Source organism: Mesoplodon densirostris, chromosome 15, assembly GCF_025265405.1.
Source record: "Mesoplodon densirostris isolate mMesDen1 chromosome 15, mMesDen1 primary haplotype, whole genome shotgun sequence".
Classification (NCBI taxonomy): Eukaryota; Metazoa; Chordata; class Mammalia; order Artiodactyla; family Ziphiidae; genus Mesoplodon; species Mesoplodon densirostris.
The window spans coordinates 8,270,871-8,294,094 of NC_082675.1; the positions used below are offsets into that span (position 1 = coordinate 8,270,871).

Sequence of the window (23,224 nt, forward strand, 5' to 3'; positions counted from 1 at the left end):
TTCTAAACCTGAAAGTGACTCTACTTACAACCCTTGCAAAACAGCAACATAACCATTTGTGTTTATTTTGTTTCTGTGTCAGAAAAGCAATTGTACTACAAGCTCAGAACCAAATGTCAGAGGCGCACAAGCTTTTACAAAAATTGTTGACTCACTGTCAGAAAATCAGGAATACAGAAATGGTGATCAGGTAAGGGAGGGCTTTTGTGCATCTCACCTAGGGGGTACTTTGTGCTGGTTATTCTCATCCCATGTCTTCCTCTTTGTGGGCAGTGTCCTGCTGTCTGTGGCAGAGCTGTACTGGCGATCTTCCTCCCCTACCATCGCGCTGCCTGTGCTCCTGCAGGCTCTGGCTCTCTCCAAGGAGTACCGGTTGCAGCATTTGGCCTCTGAAACAGTGCTGAACTTGGCTTTTGCCCAGGTAAGCTGATCTCTGTTTTTATAGCACATATTTGTGCTCAAGAACTGGTGAGTCTGTTACTACTCTTTGGTTTTGAAAAGGGTAATAATGAGCTTTTGCTTCTTACTATTGAAATCTGGGAAGGTAGTCTTATTGTGCAAGCCTTCCATGGAAGTCTGGAGTTGTGAACTTGGTGACAAGCTGACACCTCCCAGTGGTGCTGGCTTTACCGAGCTGTGTATTTACTAAGGAGGATGTGCCTCTTCATTGAGGACACTTGCATCATATTAATGACTTAGCTGGCCCAGAGCCGTGCTTGATTTAACAAGAGAATGAAAAAGGAAATGAGGAAGTCATGTGTTCATTGAAAGGTTTTGGAAGTTAAATTGTATTTTATGTTTGTTTTCTGTCTCCCCCTGTAGAATGTAAAGACCATGAGAGAAGGGACTGTTTTTTCCCTGCTATATCCTGTGGTACCTAATAGGATCCACACATAGTAGGTTTTTAATAAATATTTATTGAATGAATGAATTTTGAACTTACTGGAGGAATTTACTAACTAAAGCAGAGGTTCCCCAAACCATGCATCAGCATTATTGGGGAGATTTAAAAAATATCTGCGTATCTGGCCTTACCTCAAACCTACAGAGTCAGAATCTCTAGGGGAGGAGCCTAGGAGTCTATTTTCCTTACCAGCTTCCCCAGTGATTTTTTTTCTTAATTAAGATAAAATTCACATAACATAAAATTTACCATTTAAAAGTATACAGTTCAGTCGTTTTTAGAATATTTACATTATTTTGCAAACATCACCACTGTCTAATTCCAGAATATTTTCATCACACCAAATAGAAACCCCAGAGCCATTTTTTTTAAAGCAGTCACTCCCCATTTCCTCTTCCCTCCAGCCCCTGGCAACCTCTAGTCTATTTTCTTATTCTATGGGTTTGCCTATTCTGGATATTTCATATAAATAGGATCATACAGTATGTGACCTTTGTGTCTGGCTTCTTCGCTTAGCATAATGTTTTCAGGATTCATTCATGTTGTGGCATGTGTCAGTCAGTTCTAGATTCTGTCTAATGGAATACTGTTCCATCGGATGGATACACTACATTTTGTTTATCCATTCATAAGTTGATGGACATTTGGGTTGTTTCCACCTTTTGACTATTACAAATAGCTCTTAACATTGATGTACAAGTTTTTTTTCTGGATATATGTTTTCATTTCTCTTGGGTATACTTAACAGTGGGATTGCTGGGTCATATAGTTCTTTGTTTAACTTTTTGTGGAACCACCAAACTGTTTTCCACTGTGGCTATACCATCTCATATTCTCACCAGCAATGTTTGAATGTTCCACTTTCTCTATATCTTTGTCAGCACTTGTTATTTTCCATTTTATTAGTGTGAAGTTATATCTCATTGTGGTTTTGATTTGCATTTCCCTAATAAGTAATAATATGGAGCATCTTTTCATGTGAGTACTGGCCATTTGTGAATGTTCCTGGAGAAATGTCCAAGTCCTTTGCCCATTTTTAAATTGGGTTGTCTTTTTAGTGTTCAGTTGTAAGAGTTTTTATATATTCTGGTTGCTAGACACTTATCAGATATATGATTTGCAAATATTTCGTCCCATTCTCTGGGTTGTCTTTTCACTTTCTTGATAGTGTCCTTTGATGCATGAAAGTTTTATATTTTGATGAAGTCAAGTTTACCTTTTTTAAATCTTATTGTTTGTGCTTTTGGTATCCTACTTAAGAAACCATTGCCTAATCCAAGATCATGAAGATTTACACTTATGTTTCCTTCTCAGTTTTAGCCCTTACATTTAGGCCTTTGATCCATTTTAAGTTAATTTTTGTATATGGTATGAGGTAGGAGTCCAACTTTACTCTTTCCCATATGGATATTCAGTTGTCCTAGCATCATTTATTGAAAAGACTATTCTTTTCCCATTGAATGGTCTTGGCTCCCTTGTTGAAAATCAGTTTATCATGGATGTATAGGTTTATTTCTGGACTCTCAGTTCTATTCCATTGATCTATATATCTGTCCTTATGCTAGTACCACACTATTTTGATTATTGTAGCTTTGTAGTAAGTTTGAAATCAGGAAGTAAGAGTCCTCCAACTATGTTCTTCTTTTTCAAGCTTGTTTTACCTATCAGTGTTCTCTTGCAATTCCATATGAATTTTAGAATCAGCTTGTCCTTTTCAGCAGACATGGTATTTGGAATTTTGATAGGGATTACGTTGAATCTGTAGACCAATTTGGAGAATATTACCATCTTAACATTATTATTATTAACATTATTCCAATCCATTAACACAGGATGTCTTTTATTTAGGTCTTCTTTAATTTCTTTCAGCCATGTGTTCTAGATTTCAGTGTACAGTTCCTGCAGTTTTTTAGTTAAATTTATTCCTAAGTAGTTTAGTATTTTTGATGCTATTGTAAATGGGATCTTAAAAATTGATTTCATTTTTTGGATTGTTCATCGCTAGTGTATATTGATCTATGTCCTGCAACTTTGCTGAACTTATTACCTGTTAGAGGTTTTTGAGGATTCTTTAGAGTTTTCTATATATAAGTTCATGTCATCTGCAAATAGAGTTTTATTTACTACTTCCATTCCAATTTGAATGCGCTTTATTTCTGTTTCTTGCCTAACTACCCTGTGCAGAATTTCCAGTACAGTGTTGAATAGAAGTGACAAGAGTTAACGTCTTTGTTTTTGCTCCTTTTCTTAGGGGGAAGTTTTTTAGTCTTTCATTGTTAAATATGGTCTTAGCTGTGGGTTTTTCATAGATGTATCATTATTACTTCGAGGAAGTTCCCTTCTACTCATAGTCTGTTGAGTGTTTTTATTATGACAGGATGTTGAATTTTTGTCAAAGGCTTTTTCTGTATCAGTTGAGATGATCATATGGGTTTTTTCCTTCTTTCTGTTAATATGGTATATTACATTGATTGATTTTTGTATGTTGAAGTACTGTTGCATTCCTGGGATAAATCCTACTTGGTTATAGCCTATGATCCTTTTAATATGCTGCTGGGTTTGGTTTGCCGGTATTTGTTGGGAATTTTTGCATCTATATTCATAAGGGATATTGGTCTATAGTTTTCTTGTGATATTCTTTGCTTTGGTATTAGGATAATAATGTGGTCTCACAGAGTAAGTTAGGAAATTTTATTAACTATTCTCTTCTATTTTTGGAAGAATTTGAGAGGGATTGGTGCTAATTCTTGTTTAAATGTTTGGTAGAATTCACCAGTGAAGCCATTTGGTCCTGGGCTTTTCTGTGTTGGAAGTGTTTTTGGTTACTGATTCACTCTCTTTATTTGGTCTATTCAAATTTCCTGTTTCTTCTTGAATCAGTCTTGATAGTTTGGGTCTTCCTAGAAATTTGTTCATTCATCTAATTTATCTGATTTGTTGGCATACAGTTGTTTACAGTATTCTCATGTAATCCTCTTTATTTCTGTAAGGTTGATAGTTAAGTCCCCACCTTGACTTCTGACTTTTGTCTTTTGAGTCTTTTTCTTTTTTTTCTCTTGGTCAGTCTAACAGGTTGTTAATTTTCTTGATCTTTTCAAAGAACTACCTTTTAGTTTCAATGACTTGTTTGTCTGTTCTCTATTTTGCTTATCTTTACTCTAACCTTTATTATTTCCTTACCTCTGTTAGCTTTGGGTTTAGTTTGCTCTTCTTTTTCTAGTTTCTTAAAGTGGAAGTTTAGTTTATTGATTTGAGATTCTTTTATTATTTTATTTATTTATTTATTTATTTATTTATTTGCGGTACGTGGGCCTCTCACTGTTGTGGCCTCTCCCGTTGCGGAGCACAGGCTCCGGACGCGCAGGCTCAGCGGCCATGGCTCACGGGCCTAGCCGCTCCGTGGCATATGGGATCTTCCCAGACCGGGGCACGAACCCGTGTCCCCTGCATCGGCAGGTGGATTCTCAACCACTGAGCCACCAGGGAAGCCCGATTCTTTTATTTTTTAATGTTTGCTTTTAGAGCTATAAATTTTCTTCTGAGCACCGTATCCTGTAGGTTTTCACTGCATCCCATAAGTTTTGGTATGTTGTGTTTTTGTTCATCTCAAAGTATTTTCTAATTTCCCTTGTGATTTCTTCTTTGATGCTTTGATTATTTACGAGTGTGTTGTTTAATTTCCACATATTTGTGAATTTTTCAGATTCCCAATTTAACTTCACATGGTCAGAGAAGATATTTTTTATGATTTCAACCTTTTAAAATATGAGTGTTATTTTGTGGCATAACGTGGTCTCTCCTGGGAGGTGTTCCATGTACAGTTGAGAAGAATATGTATTCTTCTGTTGTTGGGCTAGTTGGTTTATAGTCTTGCTCAAGTCTTCTGTTTCCTTGCTGAACTTCTGTTTAGTTTTCTATCGATTATTGAAAGTAGAGTATTGAACTCTGAAACTATTATTGTTGAACTATTTCTCCCTTCAGTTCTATCAGTTTTTGCTTCATATATTTTGGGGTTCTGTTGTTTGGTGTATATACGTTTATAATTGTTGTATCTTCTTGATGAATTGGCCCTTTATCAGTATATATGTCCTTCTTTGTCTCTTGTTACAGTTTTTGACTTAAAGTCTATTTTGTCTGATATTAGTATAATCAGTCCAGCTCTCTTGGTTACTGTGTGCATGGAATATCTTTTTTTACTATCCTTTTACTTTCAGCCTATTTGTGTCTTTTAATCTAAAGTGAGTCTCTTATAGATAACATATAGTTGTATCATGTTTGCAAAAATCTGTTCTGCCAATCTCTTCCTTTTAATTGAAGAGTTTAAGCCATTTATATTTAATTTAATTATGGATTTGAAAGGATTTACTTCTATTTTGCTATATTTTTCTATATGTCTTACATCTTTTCTTGTTCCTCCATTACTGTTTATTTTCTGTTAAATGGATGTTTCTAGTGTACCCTTGTTTATTTTACTATATATTTTTGAATTTTTAAAAAGTGGTTCCTTTTCTCCTAGTGATTCCTATACAGCTAGTTCAACCTTTTTGAATCATCAATGTAAAAGATTTTTGTAAAGACAGAAACCTTTCTATAATGTAAATAACTACTCCCTCCTTTATCTATTGTAGCCTGAAATCGATTGTCACACATTATGTTTTCTAAGAGTGTGGTGCACATTAAAGATAGTACACGTCAAGGAGAAAGTAAGCCAGACATTGCCATTCAGAAGAGAAAAGCCAGAAATGAAGCCCTTCCTGTAGTGGGTAGTGGATGTGGGTGTGTATAGCGCCATGATGTTTCTTTTTCAGCTCATCCTTGGAATCCCAGAACAGGCCTTGAGTCTTCTCCACATGGCCATTGAGCCCATCTTGGCTGACGGGGCTGTCCTGGACAAAGGCCGTGCCATGTTCTTGGTGGCCAAGTGCCAGGTGGCTTCAGCAGCTTCCTATGAGCCACTGAAGAAAGCAGCAGGTAGGAAACCATACAAAGATTGTTAGGTAATACTGTTACAGAAAACTTGTAAAATTTAGGACCCAGAAGAAGAAAAGACATTAAATTTGGGACAGTATTTAAGTTTTGAGTGTTCACAAATATATGTTATAATTTCATGCAGCATTTAAAGTGCTTTCACTTGCATACTTGCATGAAGGTTGAGGGCAAGTGAATTGTTATTTCAACCCTACAGAACTAGGTGTGAGGCTGGAAATCAGTACTAAAGACTTGGTGGTGTTTTTTTTGTTTGTTTGTTTCTTCTCAAAGAGTAGAATGTAAAAGTTTCTGGTACATGTTAAATCAATAAAAATAGATATTAAGCTTTGAATACTATATGTGAAGCATTGAGTTAAATATGTGTGGTATTTTCCCCATTTTCCATCAGTTCTTGAGGCCGCCATTGAGAATCTCAATGAAGCCAAGAACTATTTTGCAAAGGTCGACTGCAAAGAGCAGATCAGAGACGTTGTTTACTTCCAGGCCAGACTCTACCACACCCTGGGGAAGACCCAGGAGAGGAACCGGTGTGCGATGCTCTTCCGGCAGCTGCATCAGGACCTGCCCTTTCATGGGGTGCCCTTGATAAATCTTCTGTAGTGAGAACGTCCCCACTGGACCACTGTGCAGAGTAGATGGTCTTGGACTTGTTCATACTCCCTCCCTCCATATAAATGATGTATTTGATATCTGTCTTATCAATAAACTGCATTCTGATTAGCTTGTCTTATTTTGTTGCTAAAATATACATATTTGTTTTTTGTTTTCCCTTTTCTTTCTTTTGATAGCAAAGGATACCAACATTTTGTTAATAAGTGGCTGGTTTATTAATAACTTAGTGCAAGTGTTAAAGATTATGTTCTCTCTGGGCAAAGTTGCCAATATCTTATTAGCAATTGTGCACACTCTCCACCAGTGTATAAATTCATTTTGCACCTATGCTCAGACAAGAGCTCTTTCAGGTATTGGTAGATCTCTTGAGGGGGTTGGTGCAGGTTTTTCGGAGGCTTGGATTTTCCTTCGGAAGCTCCCCTGTTTTGTTCTGCTGGACTGGTGCTTGGGTTGGGTCTGTGTGTACTTGCAAGCACATGTCAGTCCCTGACTGGAGATTAAGATGGGAAAGATCTTTTTATGCTTTTTGGACCAATGACAAGAAGCATGTTTCAGTCACTTTCTGGGTGTTGGCTTTCTCATATCTTCTGCATGGGTATATTTTTTCTATACTTAATAAATCAGGGATGATGATAAGGAATTCATCATGAATAAGGTGATTGTAAGTTGAGAAAGGGTCTGAAGCTCAGAGGTGTGTGGATGCTATCACTCAAATATACACTTAATTTACATATCTCAACCCTGCAATTAAGCAGAAGCCAGTTATTGCTCTGTTTGTGTATTTATCTTACCCTTCAGTGTTCACAGAAAAATCCCCGTGTTTCAAATCCAAAACAGCAACCAGGAACCAACCAAATTTTGCAGCTTCTATCAGTGGCTCTTTCTCTGTTAAATTTAAGCCTTCGGATGGGAAATAATTTATCCCCAGAGCTCTTCGAAACAGTGTAAAACAACTCCCACTCATTAGGGTGCGTTTGCTGGCCAAAGACAGCTGCTCTGAAAATAAGAGACTCAGTGTGGAGATAGGGACACTAATTAGTATGTTGATGTTTGAAAATCTTTCCTTAAATTTATTTGAAAGGTTATATATGTAGATGGTAAAAATTGAATATTGTTAAAGGCTGTATAGTAAGATGTAATTCTTCCTCCTGGGAAGTAACCATTATGAATCAGTTTCTTTTGATTCTTCCCATATATTCTCTAATCTGATGTCATTTTTGGTCAATGTACTTAAGCTCCTTCCAATCTAAGAAGTGATCTTACTCTGCCGCAGTGTAAGACAGTTCAAGAGATGGGGTGACATAAAAACTAGACATCGTCACACCTGACCAGGACCAGCTACATAATTTGTGGGGCCCAGTGCAAAGTAAAATTACAAGGCCCATATATATATATATATATATATATATATATATATATATATATATATATATATATATAAATTCTTTAAATTTTATTTATTTTTGGCTGTGTCAGGTCTTTGTTGCTGCATGCGGGCTTCCTCTAGCTGCGGGTGAGTGGAGTAGCGGGGGCTACTCTTCATTGCGGTGCATGGGCTTCTCATTACCGTGGTTTCTTTTGTGGCAGAGCACAGGCTCTAGGCACGCAGGCTTCAGTATTTGTGGCATGTGGGCTCAGTAGTTGTGGCTCATGGACTGTAAAGTGCAGGCTCAATAGTTGTGGCACACGGGCTTAGGTGCTCCCCGGCATGTGGGATCTTCCCGGACCAGGGATCGAACCTGTGTCCCCTGCATTGGCAGGCAGATTCTTAACCGCTGCTCCACCAGGGAAGTCCCGAGGCCTATATTAAGTGGAGTGTTAAACCAGGTACGGGGCCCTTCTAAACACACAGCCCTGTTTGACTGCACAGTTGGCATGCCCGTGAAGTCTCCTGCCCGACCCTGCTCTCAGCTTGCTGCACATGCACCCTGCCAGGCCTGCATCCAAAGCTAAAATAAAGAGTCTGAGGCTCCCTGCCATCTGTGACTTAGATTTCTTGGCTGGAGCCTGGCTTCTTCAGGAAGGAATAGTGGGTTAAATGGAAAGTTGGAAACATCAGAGTGACCCAGAAACTCATAACTGTCTGGATTACAGCTAATTAGCTTTTTTCCTGATGGAGCATTTGGTGGGAGAAGGAAGAATCAGAACAGTGTAATTATGGGTGGTTTAATGTAGGGGTATAAGAATCAGTGATTTGGTTAAATGGAGAAGGGGTTTGGTGAGGAGGGAAGTAAAAGTAAATAACCAATGGGCATTTGGGTCTATACCAGAGACCTGAGGATAGATCCTCAAAGGGGAAGAGAGGAGTGGGGTCATGATCCACGCCAGTGGCTTGGCATGATGGAAACTCTCCCCAGCAGGTTTGGTGTTGAGTGTTTCCAGTCCTGGGGCAGGTGGGAACAAACAGCTTAACACTTACAGAGTGTTAAATTATTTTCATTAAATATTAACACATTTAATCTTCATAACAGTCCTAAGAGGTAGGCAATAGCAATAATCCCATTTAACAGAGAGAAACTGAGGCATAAGGAGGTTAAGTCACTCACAACCCAAGCTCACACTGTTAGTAGGTTGCAGGGCTGGAAATCCAACCTTGCTGGTGCATTACCCTAGAGCTGTCTGCTCCCAGAGTTTTCAAAAGTACTTTACTGTTGGGGGGAACATTCTTTTCGTTTGTTGAATATATAATTGATGAAATCAGTTGTCATTTATCTAGTGCCCAGGATAGGCCAAACACTGTGCCAGGTACTTTCACACATATCAATACCAGTTCTAATGCTTGTAAGCCAAATACCATTTACAGTTGAGGAAACTTAGGCCCAGAGACGTGGCCTGACCCAGCCCCCTCAGCAGGGAGGACCAGTCAGGATTCAGTGCAGGTGTGACAGCTTCCTCAACCTACATTCTTTCTCTCATCACCAGGCTGCCTTTGTGTTCACCTATGTATCTTGAACACTTCTACTTGTTTAGAGTGTTTTAAATTTTGTTGTTTTGGGGTGGCCACACTGATTTTTTTCTTCCTCATAATACAGCGAAGGCAAATGAAGAACTTCATCTGTGCTCCTGCTGACTTCTTTTATGCTGCTGTTTATGTTTGGGACTAAAACATTAATCTCACTGCCTGTTGAGGAGAAACAAGAAAATTCTCAGGGTCTTCTTTCTTCCTTCCTTCCTTCCTTCCTTTCCTTCCCTCCCTCCCCCCTTTCTTTCTTTCCTTCCTTCCTCCCTCCCTCCCTCTCTCTTTCTTTCTTTCTTCCTTTCTCTTTCTTTCTTTCTTTCTTCTTTCTTTCTTCTTTTCTCTCTTTCTCTTTTTTTATCCCAGCATTTTTCTACTGTCCTGTTGAGTGGGAAAGCATTCAACGAATAAGTTACATTGGTGTAACTAATCCTGCTGTCTCTATCCGGGTGTTCAAGATTTGGGAGGTGGAACATTCCAGTGGACAACGTGAGTAGAACACAGAACAGTTCAGAAAGGAAAAGACAAAGTCTTGGCAGGAGTTTATGATGCCGTGCTAGTGGGCGAGATAATTTGAAAGTCTTGCTTTTCACGCCCCCCCACCCCCATGCTATCCAACTTTTCTTAAAAAGAAGATTCAGATGCTTTGTTTACTTATTTTCTTGGCAATCTGTGTTGTCAAGAGAACAAGAGCTGTTAGCCTAGAATAGGTTTTTCTGGTGTTCTTGGAGGAGAAAAAGCAAAGCCAATTTTTATTTTCATGTCTCTAAGAAGAAAACGGTTCCCTTGAGTGGGACGACTCCTATCTTAAGAGGGGCTGAATGACAGTGAAAGGCAATTGTGGTTTCTCTGCTTTGTTCCAATTCACTTTAATAAGAAAGGCACATAATTGATGGGGCTTTTAGCTCTGTGCTAAGTATATTAATAGTTAGCACCTTTGAGTGTTTAAGTGCCAGCCCTGAAGTATTATCTTTTTTTTTTTTGAGGTAAAATTGTTATGTAACATTATATGTTTTGGGTGTACAGCATTATGATTTGATGTCTGTGTGCATCCCACGGTAATCGTCACCAAAAGTCTAGTCACCGTACGTCACCATATACTTGGTCCCCTTTACTCATTTCCTCCACCGCCAGTCCCCTTCCCCTCTAGTAACCACCAGTGTGTTCTCTGTGTCTATGAGTTTTGTTTTGTTTTTCTGTTTTTTAGTTATATACGAGTGAAATCATATAGTTTCTGTCTTTCACCCTCTGATTTATTTCACTTAACATAATACCTTCATAATACCTTCCAACCACATTGTTGCAAATGCAAGATTTCATTCTTTTTATGGCCAACTAGTATTCCATTGTGTATAAGTACATCTTCTTTATCCATTTATCCATCAATGGACCCTACACACAATATTGTATTTAATCTCAAGCCGAGCCTGTGAGCTAGGTTTTAATCCCCATTTGACAGCTGATAAACCCAAAGTCACTCATCCAAGGCTTACAGACCTGGTAACTAGCGAAGCTGGGATTTCAGTTAGGTCTGACTCCAAAGTCACTGCTTTCTACCGCAGTGTTGAAGGTAAACAAATGTTTCAGTGTGGTATTTATCTGTATTCCAGGAATGAATAACTCTATTGGCAAGTCAATGCAGGAGTGAAAAGTAAAGACTAAAGAAGACACTGTGGCTGAGCATCAGATAAGTGGAAGAGTCCTTGCTGTAGGAGCTCAGAGAGGGGAGAGGTCAAGGAGGGCCTAGTCACAGCATTCTAGGAAATTCTTCCAGACAGAAGTGGGTCTTGGGCTTGAGTTTGGATTTGAATGGACACTTTTTTACCTTTCTCACATAACTGGCTTCTTTACATAGCTGTATGTATCGATATATCTAAGTGTTTGCCTGTGTTAGCTACAGTGTTCTAATAAAACAGGCAATTTAGTAACAATGTAAACATATAGAATTGCACATTTTAATAAGCAACAGGAAAAGATCAGTATCTATTTTGGTTTCTTTAAAGCAGGGGTTGCCAGACATTTGCCCAGGGGCTGAGTCTGGCATGCCACCTATTTTTATATGGCCCACTAGCTAACAATGGTTTATACATTTTTAAATGGTTGAAGAAAAATCAAAATAATAATATTTTGTGACATGTGAGAATTACATGAAATTCAACTTTCAGTGTCTGTAAATATTTATTGGAACACAGCCATGCCCATTCACTTATTTTTGTCCATGGCTGCTAGAATGGCAGAGTTGAGTAGTTGCAACAGAGACAGTATGGCTTGCAAAGCCTAAAATTTTTACTATGTGGCCCTTTACAGAAAAAGTTAGCTGACCCCTGTCACAGAGTCAGACCTGTTCAAAACGCTCCCCATCAGCCCCAATAAATATATTTTTTGGAGAAAATAGAAAAATATAGAAAAATACAGAACTATGCATCTGCTAGTCAGAATTGACTGTTGTTAATTAACCTTGTGCCATTTGCTTCAAATCCATTTACCAGTAAAAGGCATAAAACTTTACAACATTCCTCATGCTCCCCATCTCTATTCTTCCTTCTCTTTGTGGCAGACTGTCATTTGCACTCATCCCCTTTGACTTTTAAAACCCTTGTATGTTAGCTTTGGTCTGTGAACAGTATAGACTGTATTCTGCAACTTACTCTTTTACTCAGTATTTTGTTTTGGGCTCTCCCCATGTCTGTACAAACAGATATGATGCATTCACTTAAACTATTGCATCATATCCCATCAAATGGCTATAACACGTTTCATTGATCCATTCCCCTGATGAACGTTGAAGACAGTTGTTCCCAGGTTTTTACTATTACCAACACATGCTTGCATGTTGAAAAACATCAGAAGGGGCGGTCATCTTAGCGGAACACTCTGAATTGCTTGTGAGCGACCCTGCAGCATGAAAGGGACTTTGAACCTTTAATTAATTTGGCCCTTGACTCGGGACTGAGCTTTGCAACCACCCAAGGACTGCGGCGTCGGGCAGCCCTTGTGAGGTCTTCTTTCGCCCCTCCTCCGAGTGCTGTTACCTAGCTGGGACACTAAACACACTCTAAGGGCCCCAGCAAAGTAGGGCGGCAAAGGGGTAGAATGTTTGGGAAGAATATGATGTATGTCACAAAAAGCATCTAAGTAGTCTTCAGGAAAGCCAGAACTTCACTGGGTTTCCTGTAGTTTGGTACATCCGGGTGGGGGGGGTGGAAAGGAACACAGTTCCCAGCCTTTAGGGCGAGCCCCGAACAGCGGTCTATGGGGAGGCAGGTGCGGAAGGGGGTTTCCGCGAATGGGTGGTGACCCAAAATCCAGGCCGCATCCACCGCCGGGCGCCTGGTGCAGGGGCAGCAGCCGCGAGACGGGAGCTGAGCCTCGAGGTGGGGCCCCGGGTGACTCGCAGGCTTGGGAGGGGCAGCAGCCGGGAGCCGGGAGCCGGGCCTCGAGGCGGGGCTACGGGTGACTCGCAGGCTTGGGGAACTTCCCGCAGCTCAGACGCCGCCCTGCAGTCCCTGCATTTGACTAAACAAAGCGAGCGCAGCCGGTGCGTCCGGCCTGCCTGAGGGTGCCCCGGCCGCTGCGGGGAGAACCGGGGCAGGTGACGCCGCGGGCGGGGGCAAAGTTACAGCGCAGCCTCCCGCGCTCCTGCGCCCCGGCAAGGTCTCTGTCCTCCTCGCGGGTCGGCGACCTCTTCCGACCCCGCTCCCGTTCCGGCCTCACTTCCCTCCCCTCCGCCTCCTCCCCTTTCTTCTCCCTTCCCTCCGCCGAGCCGCTACTTTCGTCTCCGCCGCTCCCGCCTCCCTCCCCTCCCCGGCGCGGGGCCGAGCCCTCGGGGGCGCGCGGCGGGCGCGGGCGGCTCAGTGCCGGGGTTCCCAGCGGCAGCAGCCAATCTTTGCGCAGCCCGCGGCAGCGTCGCGCCCGAGTCCGGACCCCGCGGCTCCTCCCGCCCCCGCCCCCCGCGCGCCCGCCGGGGCCGCGGAGAGGAGCGCGCGGCCGCGCCGAGCCCAGCGGAGCCGAGCCGGGGGCGCAGAGCGCGGGAGGCGGCGGCGGCGGCGTGGAGCCCAGGTGAGCTGGCGGGAGCTGGGCCGCGGGCGGGGGACGCAGCCGCTGCAGCCCCGGCGCCCTCGCCCTCTCAGGGTGCGGAACCACGGCCAGGATTTCAGACAAAGCCCTGAGGCCGGCTCCAGGTTCCCAACACCTAGGGGACCCCACGTGTGCCGCCCCACGCCCTGCCACGTGGGGACGCGGCCCCCGGCGCCCCTTCCCCCGCGTCCTCGGGGCACCGGGAACCTGGGGGTGGCCCCCTCGGCTGGGCCGCGCCCGGCCCGGGGTGGCAGGGGCGGTCCCGGAGTTTGGAACCATTGTCACCGGGGGCCGGGGCAGTCAAGGATCTTGGAGGCGGCCTAGGCCCACCCCCTCGCGTTTGACAGGTGGGGAAAGCTAGGGCGCGCAGGCGAGGAGAGGGCCAACGGACTTTGCGCACCCCCGCCCCCGCTCCCCTCTTGTCTTGGGGGCACACCTGGGCCGTGGGGGGTTGGACACCTGGCGGCAGGACCCTAGACCAGCAGCTGTGGGACCGGGGTCCCTTAGCCTCGCCTCGGTCGGCCCTCTGCCCCCGCCCCCTTCTCTCAGCCGGAACCTCACAGGCTTGGTCCTTTTGACCTAAATCCACCTCGGGGCCGCTGCCTACTGTGAACGCGGAGAGCTGCCTTCACCGGACCCTCCGCCTGACTCTTGGGCTCGCGGGGATGCTGGGCCCGGCCCCGCTCAGCGTTGGGTCTTGGTGCCTGGGGTGCCACCCGTTCCAGCCTTGAGCTTTTCCTGGCTTCCCCACCCCCTGCACTGACCAGTTTGGGAAGCGGGGTGTTTTCACAGCTCTGCCAGCGGCCCTGCCGCTCTCACTTGGCGCTGAAGAGGTTGCACCGAAGCCCCTCCTATCTCCCCGCGAAGGTTGGAGCAGAGGGATGGTACTTGGGGGCGGGGATCTCAGTGCCACCAGTAAGAGGGGCGCGCTGGCCTGGGGTGGGGCAACTTTTACCTTCCTCAGTCTGGAAGTCCCACAGTCCTAGAGATAGAAACTTCTTGTGCCTTAGAGCTTTGCTGTCATTTACCACTCCCCCTCCCCTGGCTCTGCCCCCAGGAGAGAGAGTAAGAGAGCTCCGTCCGGAAAGACTCCCTTGTTCCTAGGGGGAGGCAGGGGCAGCAACAAGGGTAGGCCTTTGGGGGAGATAGCCCCCGCCCCACAAAGCACCTCACAAAAACATACACTTTAAGAAGAAACAGTGTGCATGCTATGCAAAATGCAGCTTCACGGTGGGTCCTGTAACTTCTTTCCAGATTGCTGATCCGAAACTCTTCCTGTATAGAAAGCAGCCATTTGTAGGGAAAGCACACAATGTGTTTTTGTACTAAAAAGTAATAGCCATCATTTGATGGGCCCCTAACTTGGATAATAATAACAATGTTCATAACTAACATTTATTGAGTTCTAACTGTGTGTTAGATATTGTGCTATGTGTTGCAGGCATTATCGCATTTACTGCCTACCAAAGTCCTGTGACACAGAGATTTTTATCTCCATCGGAGAAATGAGGAAATGGAGGCTAAAAACAATCCTGCTGTATTGCTAGGAGTTAGCCCATTTTATAGAAAGACTCAGAGAGGTTAAGTTACTTGTCCAGGGTCACACAGCCAACCCAGGCATGTCAGGTCTTAAAGCCTTTGCACTTTACCACCTGTTTTAGAGCAGAGGCCTTTGCAAGGCTGCCCTCAGGTTCTTGGGGAGCCCACAAATGTTTGCTAAGACAGCCTAAGGAGCCATGGTGGTGCGGCTGATCTACTTGGGCTTGTGTTTGTTTCCAGGTTGTTAGTGGGCTGGTAGACAAGTATATTCACTAATAACTATGCAGTAGTTCTCATCAGGGGTGGTTCCACCTTCCTGGTGAGCGTTTGGAGAAGTGTGGGGCGAATTTCGGTTGTCAAAATGATGCTGAGCACGCCTGACTTTTGGTAGGCAGGAGCCGGGGATGCCACATATCCTGCAAGCAGGCCAGATTCACAGCAAGTGTGAAGAATTGCCCTGCCCTAAATGCCAGCAGTGCTCCTGTTGAGAAATACCAGGAGGAATAAGTGCTGTGGGAGTGAGGAAGCAAAGGGCAGTGAGGGTTCTGGAGAAATCCCTTCTGGCAGGTGTGAATCCAGGAGGCTTCCTGAAGGAGGTATCGTTTGTACTGAATTTTGAAGGGTGGGCTGAAAAGTGGAGATTGGATGGGAGTAGGAGGGGAAGGGACTAGGACGGGATGACCTAGCAGAGGGAACTTTCTGGAGTGACCCGGAATGCCCTCCTTGAGAACTGCATCCAAGATGGGCTGGTGGGTGGGAAAGCACCTCTCTCAGGAGGAAGGGATGGGCGGGAGGGCCAGGCCAAGCCTGTTTTCAAGGCTTTTGGGCTCAGATTTTAACGTGGGCCTCAGAATCACCCTTACCCCATCATGAACCCATTTTATGGAAGGGCTTGGAGAAGCTAAATAGCTCGTTCAGGATCACTTGTGACCTCCACAACGTGCCTTCTTCTGGTGGTTGTGGGAAGCATATGGTTCCCATTTCCTTTCCTGATCCCGGGGATTTTGGGCAAATGCTATTTCAGATTTTCCTTCTGGTCAGAGGGCCTTGTTTTGCTATTTTTCGCAGGTGTTTTGCTTTCCCAGTAGCTCCTCCTCTTTGGACTGGGTTAGAGAGCCCAGATGTGGGGTTCACTGGCTCCATGGTGCTGCAGTGGCCTTCAGCCTCACTTCTGTGCCTTCTTTCCTGGAAGATTGAGGACATTGCATTTCCCTTTTGGAATTGACTTTTCTTCTTTCAGGCTGTGCTTGTTACAACTTTACTGACCTGTTAGCAATATGTGACCTTTTGTGTCTGGCTTTCATTGAGCGTAATTTCAAGGTTCACCCATGTTGTAGAATATATCAGTGCTTCCTTTCTATGACCGAATAATATTCCCATGTATGGATATACCACACTTTGCTTATCCATTCATCTTTTGATGGACATTTGGGTTGTTTCTGCCATAAGAGCTTCTTAAGGCCACTTTGACCATTCCTTTGTCTCCACAGCCCCCAACTAATAAACCTCCTGGCATAAAACACTGTGTTGTCACTGAATTTGCAGGGAGAGGGTGATGGAAGGAAGGTTCTCCAACATCAGTTGGAGGTGAGCTTCCTGGAACAAGGTTTTCGAGACTCCCTTAATGCCGCTCCCACCTGCTCCTCCACGAGAATCCTAGCTTCCGTCTTAGCCCATCGCCTCCCAGATCACCTCACAGGTATTACAAGTGTGATTTTCAGGGAGAGCCTGGATTTCATTCAGTTTCATTCTTTTCGGTCATGATTTGTTAAATGTAGGTCCCATGTGATTTTATTGGTATATGTTTTGTGAGACCTTTTTCCAGGTAAGTAAATGCATAAAGTAGAGAAGGCCTCACCAGACAGTTGGTGCTTGAACCCTGTGGCCAGGCATGGAGTCAAAACTCAGTCTCCTGATAGCTTTGCCAGTAATGCCCACCAAGGACGTGGAAATGGAGCAGCATGAAAACTGAACTAGGAGGAAGTCTAGAAAATTCCAGCCCCTCAACCCCTCCCATTTGACGGCTGGGAAAAGTGGAGGGCAGAGAGGAAGGGAGAACATGGTCTTTTTAGAGAGAGCGTCGCCTATGAGCCATGTTGTGTGCTGGGCACTGTTATAGAAGATTGACTCTACAGCTGCCCTTTAGGTAGGTTGCTGCAGCTTCATTTTACAGCTGAGAAAATCAAGGCCCAAGTCCGCTGAGATCTGTATAGTTTCCTGACTTATCTTCTAATCCTGAGCTCTCATATCTCCCTCGGCCTCCTTATGATGCCAAATGAAGCCCATTTTCTCATGGGGTGGAATCCGCATTCTCCAGGAGGTTATGGTGTGGAAATAATTTCCAAATGCTTGTGCTCTCAGGAAAATGAGATTTTGAATGATTATTTTTTCTTTCTTCCCTGATTGGATCCCTTCCCTGATAAAGCCAAAAAGAGGAGCATATTTAAAAGGAGGTGAGCGCTGTTAGACTTCATAGGGAAGACTTCTGGCTCTGGCATTCCCTGCTGGGGCATGCTAGTGACCAAAATGGTGAAGGAATTATTTTAGCTGCCAGTGTTTTCAGTTTCAGTCATGTGCATAGTGTTGCTGCTGAATTTTCCCCCTCAGTTATCAACCATTTTAAGGATAGAGAAAAAACCCAAAGTTTTGTTTTGTTTTGTTTTGTGGTACGTGGGCCTCTCACTGCTGTGGCCTCTCCCGCTGCGGAGCACAGGCTCTGGACGCGCAGGCTCAGCGGCCATGGCTCACGGGCCCAGCCGCTCCGTGGCATGTGGGATCCTCCCGGGCCGGGGCACGAACCCGTGTCCCCTGCATCGGCAGGCGGACTTGTTTTGTTTTTGACTGGCTCATGGTTTTGGACAGCTGGAAGGAGAACCAGGAGGTGATGGAAACGGGACAGAGCAGGCCGCTGGCTCTGGAACCCTGATGATCTTTCACTGAACCCACACTTTTGGGAGGGGCTGATGACAAGCCCTGCCCTGGGAACCGAGGAACACTGGGACTTGGTCCTTTTCCCTTAGGAGCTCCCGGGTGAGGGGTCTGGAACTGTTGGGGATCGCTTTGGAAAAGATGAACAATTCTAGCATTTTTCCCTTTTGAAAAGGAGAGAAAGAAAATTGGAAGAGTCTGTTGTGCCCTTACCCTCACCCCATCCAGAAAGCTGCTGAGCAACTATTTTTATGTTGTCCCTTTTTATCCCGTTGGCTTCTGTAAATAGTTGAGAGATGGCGGTTGCAGAGATAAAAATGCTAATTCCAACCTGGAGAGGAGCGACTGATGGTCCCCCAAGGAAATGGGGGGAGAGGCCAAGGTCTTGCCCCTCTGCTTGGGCATGAGGTAGGAAGTGCGTGGGAGTGGGTGGGGAAGGGACATTGTGGGAGGTGGCTGAGATAAGCCTCTGCTGGAGAAGTTTAAATGGGGAACCAGTGGTTTGGGTGGTGGGCAGGGTGTGGAGGAAAGGACACCTCCCTTATGGGTTTCTAAAGCTACTTTGGGATTTTGCCGTTAAGGCCTCTGGCAGAAAGAGATTTTATTTAGATTCTTCCCAGACAGTTCCCCTGCCCTCTGGGTACAGGTGTCGGGGACAGGGTTGGACCCCGAGAGCCAGCTCCCAGCCCCTCTTGGGCCCTGCCTGGGGTTGCTTTGTGCTGGAGGCCGGGGAGGGAGCAGCTAGATTTAGCATCACCTCCAAACAGCAGGGAAGACGGAGGAGAAGGGCTGTGAGTGGGCGAGGCCCGGATGCCTGTGGATTCCCAACCAGCCCCCTCCCGCTCTGATTTGTCAAGCTACAGAATGTTGGAGTCAAAGGCTTTTTCTTTTCATTAAAAATTGAAATTTCAGTTGTTTCCCAGCCTCTTCCTTAGGTTCAGTGAAAGACTGGGAAGGATTCAGTAGGAGAAGAGGAAGGAAGTATCATGGTCCCCACCTCCCTTTTCTAAATACCCCCAACATCCGCACCCACACTCACCCATTCACACTTACTGGCTCTTCAAGTCAGGGGCCTCCTGTGCACACCTGGCTTTAGGTACCGGGTGTGTGATGGGGGCCGCTTCTTCGTGATACTTTATTATTGACCCAACAGTAGCTGCCTAGGAACTCTTAAGGCAGTGGAGCTTCTTGCTCCGCCAGCATCCAGGGCTGAAGGGGACACTGCAGGGGTCAGAGGTCATGCCCTGGCCTAGCCTAGAACCTGGTGGGCTGCCTGGGAGAGGTCATCTCACCTCCCTGGGCCTCAGCCACTCCTTCTGGAGCCCTAGTGCATTGATTATGAAAGCTGTGAGAGTGCGTGCAAAATTCTTGTGACACAAATAAGCAAGGATGCGAAATTATATGCACACTTTGCTTTTAGTTTTGTAGAAAGTGATGCATATGGATACAAATCAGAAGGGAAGATGAAAAGAGTTAAGTTGGCAGGTTGTGATTAGAAACAAAACTTTTATTTTAATATAAATTAAAGCCAATTGAGGGGCTTGAACTTGATAGCCGTTGAAGTGCTTTCTTGGCAACAGCTTCTGTTTAGGGAGCATTTGCTGTGTGCAGGGGCCTGTGTGGTAGGTGAGGTAGGTATTGTTATCCTCAAGGTCACCAGCTAAGGAGAAGGGCTGTACCCCTGATCACGATGTGCCCCCCTTTCTAGGAGCCTTTGATTTCACACCTATGCCCTCCCAAACTGCTATGTGATTTGGGGCAAGTCACTCAGACTCTCTGTGCCTCAGTTTCCTCATTGGTGAGATCACGATAATAGTAACTAACTCATAAGTTTATTGTGATGGTTAAAGGAGGTGATATGTGCAAGATGCTTAGAATAGCGCCTGGCACTTGGCCAGCAATAAAGAAGACTCGTCACCACTGTTACTGTATCTACAACTACTATGGCTGACACTGTAGTGATGTGATTCTTGTGTGAAAAGTACTAGTCAGTTTCTTCCCTTCATTTCATCCTATTCTTAAGCCCTTTCCTTCCCTGTTTTTGATTTTTTTTCCTTTAAAATTAAAAAAAAAAGAAAGAAATTAAAAAGGAGTTTGGAAGTTCTTGTTTCTGCCAGACCATCAAGGCGAAGGCTGTCAGGGGAGTTGCAGCTGCCTGCCAGTTTGGCCTGGTTGGGAGCCTTAAGGTGTAGGGAACTGATCATCTGGCAGGGAGCTTAGTGGAAAAGCTTTTCTGTCAATCAGCTCTGTGTCATCTGTCCGTTAGGACCTTTGATTGTAAATGACAGAAAACCAACTGCAAACTAACTTAAGCAAAAATGGGAGTTTATTGGCTCATGTAGTTTAAAAACTCCTGAGGTAGGTGGGCTTCAGGCATGGCTGGATCCAGGTGCCCATGCAATGTCTCCAGTTTTAGTTCTTTTCTATCTGTTGGCTCTCTTCTCTCTCTGTCAACTTCATTCTAAGGCAGGGTTCTCCCAAGCCCCTGGTAACTCTAGAAGTACAACTCCATTGCTCTATGTTCCACAGAAAGAGACATTCTTAATACTTCCACAGAATCCTAGAATAAAACTTAGTAGACTGACTTGGGTCACACATTTACTCTTTCTTTAAAAAAATAAATGTATTTATTTTATTTTTGGCTGCGTTGGGTCTTTGTTGCTGCATGCGGGCTTTTCTCTGGTTGTGGCGAGGGAGGGTTACTCTTCGTTGCCATGTGCAAGCTTCTCGTTGCGGTGGCTTCTCTTGTTGCAGAGCACCGGCTCTCGGCGTGCGGGCTTCAGTAATTGTGTCACACGGGCTCAGTAGTTGTGGCTCGCGGGCTCTAGAGTGTAGACTCAGTAGTTGTGGTGCACAGGCTTAGTTGCTCCGCGGCATGTAGGATCTTCCCAGGCCAGGGCTCGAACCCGTGTCCCCTGCACTGGCAGGCAGATTCTTAACCACTGCGCCACCAGGGAAGCCCCACACATCTACTCTTGAAACAATCACTTGACCAGAGCAATCAATGCCCAGTTAACCAGACTTGAGTCGTAGTGGAACCCCTGAAGTTGATGGCACGGACAGCTCCGTGGGGTCACCTTTCACACCGAAGGATGGGTTCCGGACATAAATCAGGCTGCTGTTATCAGACAAAAGGAACATAGACTCTAGGCCAGCTAAAGAAAGCGTCTGACCTTGTGAGTGGCCTTGGGATGAATGAAATAAACAATGACCTCTAGCCAATATCTATTGAGTGCCGGCAGTGTTCTAGAAAGTTCTAGGTCCTGGAGTCCAGCAGCAAACAAAAAGGCAAAGGCACGGCTCTCACAAGTTAAGTCAAATCGATGTCTCTGTGCCCATGCATGTCTTTCCTGAATGCTGTAAGACATTGAGCCTTCACACTCTCCCCTCTCACACAGGTTGGAGCCAGAGGAATGGGCTAGATATTTCCCTTTGTTAGAGATTTTGGCTCAGCCTGGACTTCATTCCGGATACAACATGTGGACATTGCAAGGCTGTACCTGTAATTTTTAGCCCCTTTCTGAAAAACTCAGACCCATTTTAGCTCTACCTGGAACCACTGCATAACTTTGGACAAATTAGTAAACCTTTCTGAGCCTTCATTTTCTTATTGGTGAAATGAAATTGTTGGAACAGGTGACCACTGATATTATAGCGCTAATATCCAGTGCATCTCAAAGTAGGGCCTGTAGGGGTGAGATAGGTCATGAGAGGTAGAAAAGGGAAGGACACGTAATAGAGCACTCAGCCTGTCCTTGGCGCTGGGGAGATGAGGGGAAGCAGTGAGGACTGTGGCATGCCGGCGAGCATATCTCCTGTCCAAAGCTTCAGGGAGTTGTTGCCAGGAGTGAATACAGGTCCAGTGCTATCAGTGTCCAGTTCTTCAAGAGACTCTAGAAATTTTGATTTTTATCCGAACTCTCCTGGCTCTAAAATGTTGGCATCTCATTCAAATAGTTTTAAATACAGTGTAGGCCAAGCAAAATACATCGGTGGCCAGATGTCACACGATAGGGACTGTTTGCTCCAGGGACTGTGATGGGATGGGGTCTGTGCCCACTAAAGCCAGCACTATCAGAGTTCCCTGGTTGTCCAGTGGTTAGGACTTGGTGCTTTCACTGTCGAGGGCCTGGGTTCAATCCCTGGTTGGGGAACTAAGATCCTGCAAGCCTTGCGGTGTGGCATAGACAGATAGATAGATAGATAAAATAAAGCCAGCACTATCCCTCGTGCCCTCTGCCAAGGAAGGGCCCTTGTCTCTGGGGAGACAATCAGTTTCAGTGCCTCTAAACTAAAGAATATGCAAGGCAAGACAGTTGTAAGAGTCTGTGTCACTGAATCTGATATGACTGCTTGTTTGGGCCAAGGCCCCGAATCTGGAATATTCCAGCTGGTGTCAAGCCTCAGCGCTGCATCGGCTGTACAACTGAGCCTCCCAGGTCTCCCACTTAAGTATTGGGAAACACCCTCTGAATCCGTGGCCCCTGGGGCGGCAGGCTTCTGTGGTTGGGAGGGGAGCTGTGTTAGTTTGCTGGGATTGCCTTGACAAAGTAACGCTAACTGGGCAGCTTAAACCACAGAAATGTATTATCTCACAGTTTTGGAGGCCAGAAGTCCGAGACCAAGGTGTTGGTAGGGTTGATTCCTTCCAAGGGTCATGAAGGAGAATCTGGTCCATGTCTGTCTCCTGGCGTCTGATGGCTGCTGGCAATCTGGCGTCCCTTGGCTTGTAGGTGCAGGACCCCAACCTCTGCCTTCACGTTCTCGTGGTGTTCTCCCTGTGTGCGGGTCTGTCCAGATTTCCCCCTTTTTATAAGGACACCAGTCATATTGCATTAGGACTCCAGCATATCTTTTTTGGGGGTCACAATTCCACAACCCATAACAGGTGCCGAGTGGGGTCCCTATGGCTTTGCCTGGGACACCCCTCCTGCTCTCATCAGCTTCCTGCAAAGCTCCTGTGCTCTGGCCCCTCCAGCATGCCCACCCACCCTCACCCGCTTCCCAGCCTCGTTCAATCCCAGGAGTCTTCTTTCTGTTCTCTCCGCTCTCCCACCTCTTTCCTGCTGCTGCGAGGCCTTCTCAGAATGTGTTTCCTCCTCCTGGAGCAAGTTCCCGCCCCGTTAGCACCTACTCACCCTGTAGGTCTCAGCCTAAATATAATTTCCCCAAGTGAGGCCTTCCTTGACTCACCCCCTCCCATTCAGATCTCCCCTGGG

The 23,224-nt window shown here is 45.2% G+C and overlaps 2 protein-coding genes across 6 annotated transcripts in view; both read left to right on the forward strand.

Moving 5' to 3' along the window:
* The window catches only part of ANAPC5 (anaphase promoting complex subunit 5), a 42,599-nt gene extending 35,986 nt beyond the window's left edge, over positions 1-6,613 (forward strand). The window contains exons 14-17 of one of the 2 annotated variants that reach the window (XM_060119090.1): positions 83-190; positions 274-421; positions 5,713-5,875; positions 6,282-6,613. In XM_060119090.1, coding sequence (XP_059975073.1) covers positions 83-190; positions 274-421; positions 5,713-5,875; positions 6,282-6,493 — 631 coding nt within the window. In that variant the 3' untranslated portion in view covers positions 6,494-6,613. The remainder of the gene's footprint in view (positions 1-82; positions 191-273; positions 422-5,712; positions 5,876-6,281) is intronic. The other variant, XM_060119091.1, reaches the window with a different exon arrangement.
* A 6,368-nt stretch (positions 6,614-12,981) lies between these two features.
* CAMKK2 (calcium/calmodulin dependent protein kinase kinase 2) overlaps positions 12,982-23,224 on the forward strand; it is a 57,016-nt gene continuing 46,773 nt past the window's right edge. For 2 of the 4 annotated variants that reach the window (XM_060118192.1, XM_060118193.1), the window contains exons 1-2: positions 12,988-13,520; positions 16,623-16,776. The gene's annotated coding sequence lies outside the window, so the exon portion shown is untranslated. Of the gene's footprint in view, positions 13,521-16,622; positions 16,777-23,224 lie in introns of all 4 variants that reach the window. The other 2 variants (XM_060118195.1, XM_060118194.1) reach the window with 2 other exon arrangements.